The sequence below is a fragment of the Pteropus alecto genome, unplaced genomic scaffold (genome assembly GCF_000325575.1).
Source record: "Pteropus alecto unplaced genomic scaffold, ASM32557v1 scaffold146, whole genome shotgun sequence".
Classification (NCBI taxonomy): Eukaryota; Metazoa; Chordata; class Mammalia; order Chiroptera; family Pteropodidae; genus Pteropus; species Pteropus alecto.
Genome location: NW_006442107.1, coordinates 3,319,147 through 3,335,325, shown reverse-complemented (window position 1 = coordinate 3,335,325; position 16,179 = coordinate 3,319,147). Strand labels below are relative to the sequence as shown.

General features: G+C 39.6%; 1 protein-coding gene and 1 pseudogene across 1 annotated transcript in view; one reads left to right on the top strand and one right to left on the bottom strand.

Annotated features, from left to right (window-relative positions):
• The first annotated feature begins 917 nt into the window (after positions 1-917).
• On the top strand, positions 918-1,036 carry LOC112469320 (annotated as a pseudogene).
• An 11,276-nt stretch (positions 1,037-12,312) lies between these two features.
• Positions 12,313-16,179, bottom strand: part of CFAP53 (cilia and flagella associated protein 53) — a 26,776-nt gene continuing 22,909 nt past the window's right edge. The window contains 1 exon segment of the mRNA XM_006919906.3: positions 12,313-15,948. Coding sequence (XP_006919968.1) covers positions 15,720-15,948 — 229 coding nt within the window. The 3' untranslated portion in view covers positions 12,313-15,719.

The window sequence follows — 16,179 nt, the reverse complement described above, 5'->3', positions numbered from 1 at the left end:
CGTTGAGTGAAAGAAACCCAACAGACGACTGCATTCTGTATGAGTCCATTTATACAAAGTTCAAGCTCCGGAAAATCTAGTGGATGGTGGTAGAAGTCAGAATAGTGGTTATTTCTGTGAGGACATTGACTGGATGAGGCACGAGAGCACCTCCTGGATGCTGGAAATTATCTGTATCAGTGGGTGATACAGGAACTAATGTGTAAAAATTCACCAGGCTGTGCACTTTACACATTTTACTGTCTGAATGTTATACCTCAATTATAAAAAGAAAAAAAAAAACATCCCTGTCAAGTGCCCATGACTATGGTGAAGACCAAGTAAAACTAGACATGCTCGTAAGACACCAAACGCATCTGAATGGTTATTGTTAAGTAATAATAATGTGTTAGAAAGATGGTAGAGCCTCGAAAAAGCCATACTATTATTCGAGACCAGAACTAACTTGACTAGGAATAGAAATTGAGCACTTCTGGGAAGTTATGTAATTTCACTGGAAGGAGAAGATGCACATTATGGTCTATAATGTTTCTGATGCTGAGTTATAGCACTTAGTATTTGTTGAGGGCTAACTCTGTGCTTTTATCATCTCACTTAATTTTCTAACAGTCAGGGTGGGTTGTCCCTGCCGTCCTCAGTTCTTTGATGTCTCAACTGACCTTGGAAGTCAGTGCAGCACCTCGGCCCTAACTCGAAAAGCTACTAAGGCTCTGCAGCCTGTCACCTAATGGTGCACCTTCTTCTTCCTTGTGTTAATAGTCCAGATGATTAAGTCTAGTAGTGTTAATCATGCAGTCAAGACTGTGCCCTTAGTGGGAAATGAGGTGAGGTGGTCTGGTCATCTCATGCCTGAGATGAAGTGTGCAGTTACTGAAATTCTACAGGCGATAATATTCTATTAAAACTGATGGGGTTTTGTCGATGGCCATGCCACCCTGAACATGCCCGATCTTGTCTGATCTCGGAAGCTAAGCAGGATCAGACCTGGTTAGTACTTGGATGGGAGACCACCTAGGAAGACCAGGTGCTGTAGGTTTAAAAAAAAAAAAGAAAAGAAAAGAAAGAAGGAAAATATACAAAACTGGTGGAGTTTAGGAAATCTTCCTTTTTCTCATTTAGGAAATGAGACTTTCGGGTCTACCCTGTAATGTTCTAACTTCTAGTTCCCAAGATAGATTCTCCAATTAAGTCAAGTCCAGTTCTCATTATGGACCAGCCCCCAGCAGACTCACCTCCAATTTTCCTCTTTCTTGTCTAGGACGCCTACAGTCTACACGACCTGTTAAGTCCAGCTCGAGTGCCACCTTTGCCTGGAAGCCTCCTTGGTAGCCTCATCTATCATAAGCTTCTCCCTTTTCCAAAACTCCAAAAGTCACACTTTGGTGTGGCTCCAAAGTATGACTTGGACACTCCCACCAAGTCACCAAAAGCTCTTCTGCCAAGCTACTCCAAATAAACATAAAATCTAAACAAAAATGCTGTCTGCTATTCAAGCTTCAAGATATGCTCTCTACTCCTGTCTTCCAACCAGGTGCCTTCCTTCAGCCCACGCTATATAGAAATTCTGGAGCCTTTAAAAGAAGGCTCACCAGTTTCTGTTCTATGCACTCGATTATCCTTAACACAGCACTCGATTACATGTTGCCTGGTACTGTTTTGTTACTTTTTGTGTCTAGGTCTTGATCTTCAAGAAGACCGTAAACTTCTTAGTCTTATTTTTTGCTCCATAGGGTCAGAGGCCTTGGCATAACCAAGAGATTACTAAGGACTTTGAAATGATCTCCTAAAAACAGACTATACTTTGTAAATTTAGCAAATTATTTTTCATACTACAGATTCATGTTATCTGTAGTATTAATGCTGATCGTCATAATGAATAATTGTAAGCATTCTCATAATTGCATTTTTAATTGATTTCTCTAGTTGTTAAGTACAATTTACAAAGAGCCAGTTGGACTTCAAACTGCACTGCTGCTATTTTCCAAGGTAATATTGTACTTTTTCACTGTATCTTTAAAATCTTCATTACGTTTTCTAGGCTGATGAAATAAACTGCTCAGAAACAACACTGACATCTATAGCATGCATATCAATAAACATGTTTTAATTCTAGTCACACATCTCCCCAGTTTAGGATTAAGCTATTTCACGTTCTGTTCAAATAGCAGTTGTGGTTTATTTACACACTGGATAATTAGTGTTTCCCATGGTCTTCCTCAAGTTGACAGCTGTAGGTTTGGTATTAATCCCTAAGTACCACATGTCCACAATCCTTTATCCAAAACCCTTGGGACCAGATATGTTTCGGAATTCTGAATTTTTTGGATTTTAAAAAGGTAGCGGATGCCTAAGCCATTCATTTTGTAACACTCTCATCCAGAGCTAGGGCAGTGCCCAATCATCAAAAACATTAATGTTCTGTAGTAAAACCTGATGAGATAATGTTAAGTAGTTTCACACTGGTTCAGGTCAGATTTTGCTGCTAAATGAGGTTTAGCATCAAACTTTCTGGTTTCAGAGCCTTTTTGGATTTTGCAGTTAGAGATAAGGGCTGGTGGCCTATGTCTGTCTTCTAAGGTCTACTGGAGTAGGGCTGGCCACTGTCAGAGATTCCAGCCCCTGGGGACCACCAGCGCCATGCATCTCCCATTCATTTGGGGGCTACAGTTCAATTCAGCAAACATTTGCTGAGGGGTGTCTGTGTGCCAGGCACTGTTCTAGGTGCTGTGAGAGATTTTAAAGGGAATAATACAGGACTCTGTATTAGTGGGCTCAGGCTGCCATAAAAAAATGCCAAAGGCTGGGGGGCTTAAACAACAGACATTTATTGTCTCACAGTTCTGGAAGCTGGAAGTCTAAGATCTGGGTGCTGACAGGTTGGTTTCTGGTGAGGACTCCCTTTCTAGCTTAAAGATGGTCACCTACTTACTCACTGTGCCCTCACATGGCTTCTTTGTGCCTGCAGAGAGAGAGAGCAATCTCTGGTGTCTCTTCCTCTTTTATAAGGACACCAGCCCTATCCAATCAAGGCTCGATTTTTATGACCTCATCAAACCTAATTACCTCCCTAAAGGCCCTGAAGGCCCTATCTCCAAATACAGTTACTTTGGAGTTAAGGGTTCAGCATATGAATTTGGATAGAGGAAGACAACCCAGATAGGAGCAGGCTCTTCTCCTCAAATAGCTCACAGGCTAGTAGCAGACATAAACCAGATCACGGCTAAGCTGCCATCTGTGATAGTAAAGAGGAGCAAAGAGCTGGGGGTGGGCGGGGAGGCAGGGTGCCGCCAGGGAGTCTGGGAGACTGTGGACTAGATGACATTTGAGATGAGCTCTCAGTGAAGGAAGGCTAGACTTTCTTGGAGCCTGTGCGAAGGTCCGTCCCAAATTCCTGAAGCCATGCTCTGAGCAAAAGCATAGCAGTGGGGACATGTGGGTGTGTGGAGTGGGGAGGGTGTCTGTCTGGGGAACGGTGACTATCAACTCTGTGTGGCTGGATTCTCAGTGCCCAGAACTGTAGAAAAGTGCCAACGGTGGCCTCTGTGTGTGGGCCCCAGGTTGCTTATTCCTTCCTTGCAGACCGAGACGCATTAGTTCAAAAGCCTGCTGGTGCCAAACTCACATTCTTACACGCCCCATTATTTTAAAATAGTCCAAACTGCAATGTTTTACCCATTTAGAGACTGCTCGCTTTGCATACCTAGGGATGCCTCATGGAACAGCTATTACCTATCGATAAGACAGGGCCTTGCAGTAATAAGGCCCCAGGGTGTCAGGGCCTCTGGAGTTTTCTGACCCGGAGACTTCCCACTGTGCTATTGAGCAACATCACCCAGACATGTAAGACCCGTTCCTGACCTCCCTCTCCACCAAGAGTTCCCTGTCCTCCTCCCCTTCCAAATGATGACCTTTCACATCCAGAAATCAGCCTCTGGACAGTCTCATGCTTTGAGGGACTAACCTCTCTTTAAACCCCTGCAAACATTGCCCAATTGAAGCTCGTGTGTGCTACTGCCACCTCGTGGTCATAATATTTTTTCTCGATCAGCCCCAAATCCCTCAAACTCTCGCACAGGGGCAAAGGGAAACCTGCCATCAAAACAGGGACTTTACTCAGCAACCAGAAGGAGTGAAAGAGCAAAATACCTTACACTTTAATCCCCACACTCTCCACATCAACCTGGCTAACCTTCTCCTGACCTAAGTAGCCACTCATCTAAAAGCCCTACAATTGCATCGAGGATCACAGCAAAAACAGATATGTACCATGGTCACCAGCCTTGGGTGTGTAGTCAAGATGTCTCTGAAAATTCTAGCTCTCCCAGTAGGGAGAGAGAGTGCAAATACGTTATACCCCCCTTGAGGAGCCCTTTACCTGCTCTATGCCAATGTCTGTAGCTGCTAGAAGCTAAAAGACACTTTCTGTCTGCAGCTAGGAGAGATAGAAACGTCCACTTCTTGCTACTGCCGCTGACTCACCTCCTGGCCCAACTGCCTGACTGCTTCAGGTCCTGCATGGCCTCATCATCGTCAGGGTTCTCTGACTCCTGTCAGCTTCAGTCTGCTGCTGACCATTTCAAGAGTCTTCTGGCGCCCATGTCTCTCAGCCTTAGCCTTATCCCATTTCAGGCTTGCTTGGCCCTATTTTATTTGGGTGATTAAAAAGAAAAATAGGCTCTCTGGTCACCTTTTCTCTTTGGCCACTGATTCTTCCTCCCCTCCACCCCTCCACCCTCTACCCCCTCACCCTCCAGCCCTCCACCCATAACAAATGAAATATTTTCTGAGGACTTGCTCTGGGCAAAGCCTTATGCTGAAAGCTTAGAATTATCTGAGTGATCTAAGACTTGGTTCTTGCTTTAAGCAACTCAGTATCTAATTGGAGAAAAGACACGAACAGAAAATATGCAAAAAGAAAAGGCATGTAGTTTTCGCCATGTGCAGGTCAAATCGTAAGTCCTCATAACTTCTCTGGCTTTGCGGTGCCTGTATCACTGCCCCTCTCTGCATGCCAGACTCTAGTGATGGTTCGAAAGCCCTGTCGGGTCGAAAACCCTGAGGGCACCACCATCACTCTGCTGCATCGCCCCCAGGGCCATCTCACAGCCTCCTAAGCTTCTTACCTGATGCGGGTGGGGGTGGAGTCAGTCCCTGGGGGCACCCAAAGGAGTGGAGTGATAAATGCCCCAGCTTCCACCACGGGCAGTACCCGCCTATGGGCAATAGACCCAAGGGACTTTTTCATCTACAAAGTGAAGGATTTGGACTAGACACTTTCCCAGGTCTCTTCTAGCTCTAGAAGCACCTCAGTTTTTAGACGAGAAAAGTGGACCCCAGAAAGTCCTTTCCGAGGTCACACAGCTGATTAATGGCACATAGAGCGAGAACCTTACGTCAGTTTTCCCAGAACCACGTCTATAAAGTCACTTCAAATAAAAGTCCCATATCGTAATGCTTAGAAGCACTAAGCTAATGACTCGCAGGCTCTGTCCAAAACACACATCTCAGAACTATATTTATAAAAAAAGAATTAACATTTGGAGGCAATTTTGTCCAGACAACAGCTTCACAGTAGACATAAACAGAATCACATCTTTTTGTGACCTGCATTAGGTGTGATAAAATACACTTTCACTCATCTCAGGGGCTTCTCTATATAGGAAGCTACTCTATTAGATGAAACTCTCATTTATATTCTGAGAGGCCGTTTGACCAGTTTATATTAGGTAGTCAAAATATCAGAAGGATGGTTTGTAGAAGGAAAAATAATCATGCCCATTTGTAATTTATGGAAGATGTATGCATAAATGTACTTAATAGATTTGCTCCAAAATGCCATGTTAGCAGACATAAAGGTTTGGACAGAGACCACAAAGTGATGGAAATGGAGTGAAAACAGCCTCTTGCTATATATTGCCTGAACAGCAAGCCTTGAAGGACATATTGGTTGACTGAGTGCTTTGATAACAAATTGTATTTGGGTAAGAAATTATGATGTTATGTGATGGGAAAAGTGCTGAACCAAGAGATGGGAGATTTCTTCGGGCTTCTGTTTCTTCATTTGCAAAATAAAGAAAACTAAGTAAAACATTTGTGGTGGGTTTTTAAACTCTAAAAGCCTATAATGCATTGATTTTACCTGTCCTACCTGTTGTGGGAGGCAGCAAAACAGAGAGACTAACAGCACAGACTCTATAATCACATTGGGTTCAAACACCGGCTCCACCACTTAACTGGGATGTCTTCCAACACCAAGAACCACTTCTCTGATTTTCCAAACACCAACTTTCAACAATTCAATTTGGTTCTGACACTGACTATCTGGAGTTAATGCAGATCCCACAGGCTCGGTCTCAAAAGACTGCTCCCTACTTCAAAGGCCAGACTTACATCCTGGGCCACCTGAACTTCTGACAAACTGGCTATAAATTGTGCCTACATTTTTCTCCGTTGTGGCTGGAGGGTTGACACTCAACTGTGGGTTGCATTAAATGAAGTATAATGCACTGATTAAAGGAGGTGATGGTCCCACTGTATTCTGCTCTGCAAACCTCTTCTAGACTGCTTTCATCTAGTTGGAGCATCCTATTTCAACACAAACCTGGAAAGATGATGTGTGACCACTAGAGGGCATGCTGATGAAGATGGGTCTAGACGAGATGGCTAAATTACAGGCATGTACCTGGAGAATAAATGGAGAGAGACATGATAGTAGAATCCAAATATTAGATTTAACCTGTAAAGCTCCAGAAACCAGCACTGTGACCCACGGTAGCCATTTCAGGAAGGCTGATTTAAAAAAACTCAGTGGAAATACAAAACACATACAGAAAAGTACACAAATCTTAAAAGTACACTTGAAGAATTTTCTCAAGGGGAACACACTGAAAAACCATCACCTAAATCAAGAAACGGGACATTAATACCCAGAAATACCCCTCTAATATCTCTCCCCAAAAGGGTAATCACCTGATTTCTGACACTAAACATGTTTTGATGCTTTCGAGCTGTTCATCCTCATAGTGCATGTTGTACTATGTCTAGGTTATTTTGTTCATCATCATGTCTATGAGGCTTATCCATGCTGTTGCACGTAGCAAAGTTCATTCTCTCTGTGTATAGTATTTTCCATTCTACTCTGGATGGGCATTTGGACTATTACTATTATGAATAATGCCAAACAATTTTATAATGTCATTTACTTCATGCACGCTCACACACACACATATTTTTGTTGGATAAATAAGAGTGGAATTTCTGAATCCCAGGGTAAATGTATTTTTAGCTTTAGTTGATACTACCTAATAGTATCCCAAAGTGATTGTTTAAATTTATATTCTCTCCATCAGTGTATGAGAGTTCCAATTGCTCTACGGTCTCACAAATACTTGTCTGCCTTTTTTCATTTTGCCCATTTGGTGAGTGTGTAGTTATTGCACGGTAGTTTTAATTTCATTTCCTTGATCAGTAATGTCGAGCATCTCATTATCTGTTTATTGGCCATTTTCATATTTTCTTTTGTGAAGTGTGAGTACAAGTCTTTCATCCATTGTTCTACTGGATTATCTTTTTCTTATTGATTGCAACAGCTGTATGTTCTAGAAATGAGTCGTTTGTTGAATGTTTTGCGAACATCTTCCCAGGGAGATAGATTTCAGTCTGATACAAAGAATCTCCCTATCACTGGAAGAGTTCAAGGTAAGAACTTTGAGGCCACAAATTAGGGATATTAAGGAGAGAATCCTACACTGGGTGGGTAGGCTAGGTAATAATGCCTAATATTATAAAATTTTATAGTTAACCAAATCATTTATACAAATCATTACTTGACTTCATTTGACCCTTTATACAACCTGGCAAAATAACTCTGATGTCTCTGCTCATTTTCTAAATAATTGTTTCATTTTTAAGCTCGGTTTCGTAGGGGTTGCCCTGAGTCAGCTTAGTGGCCAGTCAGTGATTGAGCTGGTAAGGCTTCTACCTTTTTGCTGATGGAGCTATGAGAAGGTTGGGGAACACATTTAAAGTTTAGGACATTTGCAAATCTGCCCCAGCTTTTACTTTCCACATGTATAAGACTTCATATTTGGCCAAGAATCAGTAGACTGCTAGAGCCTGTGACGGTCTCTCATGAGTGTGCACGGAGCTTTATGCTTATGCATCCTTCCAGACCACCAAGAATATGTTGAAGCTTATCAAAGACCATTATGGCTGTCATGTTCCCCATCTCTTCCTGTCCAATTTTGGGCTGGTCTATCTGTTGCTTGTCTTAACCAGTATCACCACCTCAGGCTAGCTGTGATGTTGGCCCTCCCTGAATGCCACCAAGATGTCTATTGACAATGCCCTAAGCTTGGATTTTTTTCAAATTCTCCTCTCAATCTAGTCAGTTCTCTCTGGTAGTGAGGCCACAGGTCCTCACAACCTGCCCTGCCCTGGTAGAGCTACTGCTCCATACAGGTCGGGGGTATATGAAACAAAATGCCAGACTCCCATCATTCTACACAAGGGTAAGCAGGTTTTCTTGAAGAAATGCTTCCCAATTTATTATATGCCTTTGGTCAATTTCCAGAGTCCTGAAAAGGCTGTTTTTGACAATGTTTCCCATTTTATCATTGCCTTTTGAGGAGAGGATTTGCAGAGCTCCTGCTCAGCCATTCCAAAATTTCCCTTCCCTCCCTTTGAAGGAGACTTCCTGGAAGACCCACATACTTATCTCTGGCCAAAATTTAGGCACCTGGATAAACACTATCTACAAAGGAGTATAAGAAATGTAGTCTTTACTTGTACAGCAGCATGCCCAGCCAAAAACACACATATTCACAGATATGTACACACACATGAAGCAAAACAAAAACTAAGTCCTGTTAATTTGAGAGAAGAGAGAAAATAGAGAGTTGGTAGGCAATGAATAGTGCCACACTGTGATTTATAGATAGGAAAAATAAATATTATAAAGATGACAGCATCCCTGAACTATCTATGAACTTAAATGCAATGTAAATGAAAATAGTAATAGGATAACCAAATGACACTGATACTAATCTGGAAAAAAAATTGTTGATAGCCATGAAAAAAATTGCAAAAGACCAAAGAGGTGAGATCAACCCTACTAGATAATAAAATATGAGGAATCTAGGCCCTTTAAAGCTTTCTGCTCTGCCATCAATAGGGTAGAAAAACAAGAAAAAATGTTTGCATCCATATGATGAAAAGCTAATTTCCTTTACATAAAAATAAGAAAAAGATAAATAGCATAATTTAACAATAAAGTATTTTTTACTTTTTTTTAAATTACTTTAATCATACAAGTACTACACTCTTTGATAGGCAGTTATACTAAATTAGGAGCAGGGAAAGACACTGGATGGAGAGACTGTACTTTCCAGTAACTTACTGGTCAAAGAGTATCAAAATAACCCAAATTTCAAAAAAAGACTGAAAGAGGGAATTACTATGCACCCTTTAAAACTTAAAATAATAAGGAAATTTTATGAACTACTTTATGTGTTTAAATTAGATAACTTAGATGAAGTGGACAAATTCCTAGAAAAACACCAATTACCAAAACTGACTCAAGAAGAAATACAACATCTAAATACACGTTGGTAAAAATATTAAGTTAGCCATAAAAAATAATTTTCATACAAAGAAATTCCAGGCAGCATCCCTGAGGAATTATATCAAACATTTAAAGAATAATATCAATCTTTCCCAAACTCTTTATGAAAATAAAGGAGGAAATACCTTTACATGGCCAATAATATTCTGACATCAAACCCAGAAAAAGACATCACAATAGGCCTAGCTCCAAGATCAACACAGTGACTATACACACACACACACACACACACACACAAATAAAATGCAGTAACATATAAAAAAAAATAAACCATGACCAAATGGCATTTATCCAACATATGCAAGGTTAGTTTAGGACTTGCAAATAAATTAATGCAATACACCATAGTGATAGAATAAAAACCAAAACCACATGTTCAACTCAATAGACACAAAAAAGGCATGTGATAAAAGTCCAACACCCCTTCATAAACAAACTCCAAATAAACAAGGAAAGAAGGAAACATCCTCAATCCTGCTAAAGGGAAACTGAGAAAAACCTACAGCTAACATCATACTTAATGGTCAAAGAATGAATATTTTCCCTCAAAACTGAAAACAAGTTAAGAATTCTGTTCTTACCACTTCTACTCAATCTCATACCTCATATTGCACTAACCAATGCAATAAGGCAAGAAAAAGAAATAAAAGGTATCCAAATTGGAACAAAATCAATAAAACTGTCTTTATTTGCAAATGATGTAATCCTGAAATAGTATATCCTACATAATCTCAAGAACAACAAAAAACTGCTAGAACTAATAAGTAAGTAAGTTTAGCAAGACCACAGGATACAAGCTCAGTACACAAAAATCAATTGTATTGTTAAGCATTTACAATGAATGATCCAAAAATAAAATTAAGAAAACAATTCCATTTACAATAGTATCAAAAAGAAATACTTAGGAATAAATTTAACAAAAGAAGCAAAAGTCCAGCACACTGAAAACTACAAAACATTGCTAAGAAAAATTAAAGACAACATTAAAGTGAATGGGAAGATAGATCTTGTCAGGGATTAGAAGGCTCATTATTGTTAAGATGGCAGTTCTCCCCTAATTGATCTATAGATTCAATGCAATCTGTTAAAAATCTCAAAAAGAGGTATTTTTGTAGAAATTGACAAGATGATCTTAACAATTATAGAAATGGAAATTTAAAGGATGTACTAGACAAAACAATTTCGAAAAAAGATAACATTGGATGACTTACACTACCAATTTCAAAACTTACTGAAAGGCTATAGAAATCACTGCAGCATTGTGTTGGTGTAAGAAGAAACAGATGAATTAATGGATCAGAGTAGAATGCCCAGAAATAAACCCGTACACTGATTTTCCACAATGCTTAAATGATGGTCTTTTTCTTTTTTGCAAAGACTCCCACTTTTGAATTAGAGATTAACTTTGGGCACAGGGGGCTTGAAAGAATCCATAAGGTAGAGTCGCAGAAGTAGGGTAAGAATGAATGAATGAATGGATGAATGAGTAAAAAACAAAATAACAAACAAAAAAACCTCTCAGAGTCTAGCAGAAAATTTGCTTAAATATATTGTAAATCTTCAGGGAAAACACCAATAGGCCCTGAAAACATTTCCCTAAAAATTCTACAACTCTAAAAACGGCTTTTGCAAATGTATCACTTGAAAGCAGAAGTATAAAAATGTTCATCCCCTTTGACCCAGAAATCCCACTCCAGGGAATTAATTCATCCTAAAGAAATAATTCAAATATTGTTGTTACAGAATAATTTATAATAGTGATGAATTTGAAATAAATGTTTAATAAATTATAGTACATAAACTCAGTAAACTACACTTAGCCATAATACTTTGTAAATATAATATGTCAAGCAACATGGCAGTGTTCACAATGCAAAAATGATTATCCGTAAGAACATCCCTGAGAGAGTTCCCTGGGAGGAAACTCAAAGAAGTGAAAATAATTATAATGTTGAACGTTAGGAATATGAGCATATTGATTTCTTTCTATCTTTTTTTAAAGCCAGTAAATGCACATATTTTACAAATGCTCAAGATTCCCAGGCCTAACCGCCCCCCCCCCCAAAAAAAAAACAGGGTCAGCATTTTAGGCAGCAAATGAGAGAAAGTAAGCCGGGTGAAGATGCTAATGTCATAATCCCAGCATGGGAATGGGAGCAGAACCACTGACTCCTGAATGATGAACCACATGGAGCAAATAGATGAAGCTGCCCACTGGACAGTCTTTTCAATAAATTGTGCTGATCTGCTGGCTAGTCATATATAAAAAGAAATAATAATAATAATAATAATAATAATAATAATAATGAACTTAGACCATTATCTCATACTATCCCCTGCTGTGCCAAAAGAAAAAAAAAGAAAAGCTCAAAATATATCATACTATTCCATGCTAACAGCTAAAACTCTGAAACTACTAGAAGAAAACAAGGGAATACTTTTGTGACCTTGGGTTAGGCAAAGATTTCTTATATATGTCACTAAACACATGATCCATAAAAGAAAAAAAAGAAGATACACCTTATCAAAATTTAAAACTTTTGCTCTTCAAAAGATACCATTAAGAAAAACGAAGGCAAACCTTGGACTGGGAGAAAATATTTGCCATTGTACGACTGATAAAAAAAAATTTGTATATAGAATATATAAAGAACTCTTATAATGCAGTAATCAGAAAACAAACAACCCAATTAGAAAATGGAGGGGAAATATTTAAATAGACACTTCACAAAACAAGATATATGAAGGGCTGATAAGCCATGAAAAGATGATCGACATCATTAGTCATTAGGGAAATGCAATTTAAGAAATAAAACATATGCTCATAGTAGCCATGCCTGGAAATAAATCCACATATCCCTCAATTAGTAAATTGATAAATAAAATGCAGTATCTCCACACAATGAAATATTACAACAATAAAAAGGAATGAACTATCAATGCATTCAATATCATACACGGACCTCAAAAACATGCGAGGCAAAAGGCAGCAAGCACAAAAGACTACACACAGTACATAATTCCATTAACATGTAATTTCAAGAAAAGGCAAAACCATGGAGGACAGTGAGCTGATCAGTGGTTGCGTGGCACTGGGTAAAAGAGTAGGGAATGACTACAAACATGCAGGAACTTTCTGGGTTGACAGATGTATTCTAAAACTGGATTGTGATGATGGTGACATAGCTCACAGTGTAATTTATAATAGTGACTTTTTTTTATCAAAAATCACTTGCAATGGGTGAATTTTATGGCATGGAAATTATACCTCAATATAGCTATTAAAAGTGGGTCTAAAAGAATAAATTTAAGTGGTCTAAAAGTTTTACATAAAACATAGGCTAGAAATAAAACACTTTCTTTTAGAAAGGAATATCCTGCAGAAAGCGTCTCTGAATGTTCCATGTGGCATGATGTAATGAGTAATGTGAACATGTAGAAGAAAGATGAGCACTTCCCAAAAGGTATTGTATTTTAATAGATATTGGATTTCAGGAAAAAGTGTGGGTAACAGGATTAACCCATTTCCTGTACAGAAAAAAAAAAGTGCAGCTTGCTGCCAACGTTAATTTTACATAAACACGCTCTTTGAGGCTGAAGCAAAGCTGACTGGTTTTCAATGTGAAAATAAAATAGAAAAACTATTCTTGGACTTGTTTCTAAATGAACTTATCTCTAATCCTAATGTAACAGAAATGTATACGTAAATTGGATTCACGAAATGAATCTTCGGCTAACAACTGTTTAAGCATGATGTTAATTAACATCAAGCATAGGGATGCTATGTTTCCCAGGATTTGACATTTTCAGTGATCGAGTATTACTACATTTTGTAAATGGAAATACCACTACTAAGAACAGAAGGCTGTAAGTAGAATGATGTCATTTGTTTCCAGAGACTATCAATATACTGGAGTGAAGCGAAAGTAATAATAAAAGCGAGATATATTTTGTAGCAAACTTTGGGAGTAAGGTTAGGACTGTAATCCTCCAGTTATCTTGGGGTAAACACTGCAGCCGCAGGCACCGCCAGTGAGTATCCTTAGGACAAATGGGAAATGGGTTAAACAAAGGTAGCTGGGTTTCATTACTCAGGGATTCTCAGAGTCTTTAAATATCTCAACTGTGCCTAATGACTCTCCAAGCAAGGGATCTAGATTGTAGACTTTTCCAAGTTTCTCTTTCACAGAGTATCTTCAAAAACTGGTGTACCACAAAACTCACTTTCATATACGAAATATGTTTTGCAGAGCAGAACCCAGGGATAGAATCCCAAAAGAATATTGACTAGAATTATCAAGTAATTTCCTAATTTCTTTGAATTCGTTTGGCTGAGAACACTTCAAGATTAATAGTTGGAGAGGTGTCAGCTGTTTCCCACCATAAATGCAGTCCACTCATTTGTCACTTAGACCAAAAGTATGAAGGTCCTATTTGACTTTCTAACTCTACATTCAACACGTCCATCCATCGGCAAATCTAGTTGGCTCTACCTCCAAAATAGAGTCAGAATCTGACCTCTCTCACATTGCCCCAGATCCTACCCTGATCCAAGATATCTGTATTTGTTACCTATTGGGGTATCTAACAAAATATCCCCAAAACTTAGTGGCTTAAGATCATAATAAACATTTGTTATCTTTCTCAGTTTCTGGGGGTCAGGAATTTGGGAACAGCTGGCCTGGGCAATCAAAATGTCAGCAAAGGGCTACAGTCATCTTAAGGCTCAATTGGTGTGGGAACTAAAGGGTTTTCTTCCAAGATGGCTCACTCACATGACTAGCAAGTCGTGCTGCCTTTTGGTGAGAGACTTCAGTACCTCCTCACATGGGCCTCTCCAGAAGGCTTCTTGAGCATCCTCACCTTACAACACGGCGGCTGGCTGCTTTCCCTCGGAGCGAGAAATTCAGGAGACTAAGGTGGAAGCTGCAGTGCCTTTTAAGACCTAGACTTGGCAGTTACACCCTGTCGCTTCTGCAGTATCCTATAGTTCACACAGAGCAGGCATGATTCAGGGTGGAAGGGGACTACACAAGGGCAGAAATCCAGGAGGGGATCATTGGGGCCATCCTGGGGGCTGGCTACCACACTATCATCACCTTCACTTGGGTCACTGTGATCACCTCTTAACTGAATCTCTGTTCCTGTCTCCCTGAAGTCTATTCTCAACATGGCAGACAGCAACCCTTTTACCCCAATCATGTTACTCCTCTGTTCAAAACCCTCTAACAGCTTCCTATGCCAAGTAAAAGCCAGCCTGTACCAAGGCTCCAAGGTCTTACATCATCCGGCCCCCACTACCTTTCTGATTAATCCTCTACCACTCTATGAATGCTATGCCTCAGATGCACACACACTCTATGAATGCTATGCCTCAGACGCACACACTCCTCACTCACTCTGTGAACGCTATGCCTCAGATGCACACACAGACTTTTCCCCCAATGCCCCTATACTGGCTCTTTCCTCTACCCAGGACGTCTTCCTCCCAGATAACCACATGGCTGGTTCATTCAAATATCACCTGCTCAAATATCACCTGACCACCAGACAAAAAGAATAAAATAGCTCTGCTGCCATTTTCTGTTTTAAAAGCTCTTTAACACTTATCTCTTGGCTTCCTCCAATTGCTCTGTCAAATCAAGACGTTTGTTTTGTTCTTGCTGAAGTCTCAGGATCCAGAATGGTGCCTGGCACATGGGAGGCACTCAGTAAATATTTGTTTAATGAATGTATAAGTGGGTTAATTGTAGCGGTTGATCATCCCAAAATGCCCTGTTAATATTGTGATTTAAGCCCATGAGGAAGAAGAGAAAGAAGGCAAGAGGACATGGGCATATGGATAGAGAGATCAAAGAAAGCACAGTTTTTAATAAATAAATAAGAAAGGGAGGCAAGGGAGTAGGTCAGGAAAATAACTGTGTGATATGAAGATGATTCAGATTTGTAAGCCTATGAAATCTAAAAAAGGAACAAAGTTAATTGGAAGGAAGAAAACAATGTATCGTTATGCAAATTCAGAGAAAGAAAGACATTTATCTTTGAGTTACAAAAAACATATAAGCACATGATAGTAAAATATGAAAACACTGGAGAACTAGGGTGGAAGCTCACGAGAGCATGCCCTCCGCATGGGATGGACGTTCCGGGGCGGCACGGGATGGACGCGCAGGACCTCCTGGATCTTGTCCTGGCAAATTTTGTTTGCTGCTATCCCTGCCTCCAGCTCTCGGCGTTCCTCTTCCTTCTGGGCTTCCCGGGCCTGCTGCTGGTAGGACATTTGCATCTGAAGTTGCTTCCTGTACTGCTGGGCTAAACTGGAGCGTCTAAAGTATTAGAAATGTCAAAGTATAAAATTATAAGAAGTGAGCATTTGGATTTATTTAGGGCATTACAATTAAAATGTAATTTGTGAAGTCAAATTAAAATTCCCATTAAAATCAGGGTGAGTGGGGAATAGATGAAAAGTTAAATAACATGTTTATTACACAATAATAATTAAGATAATCTTAGAATATTGATTTTAGGGAAGAAATATTTCACAATGTTTACTGAAA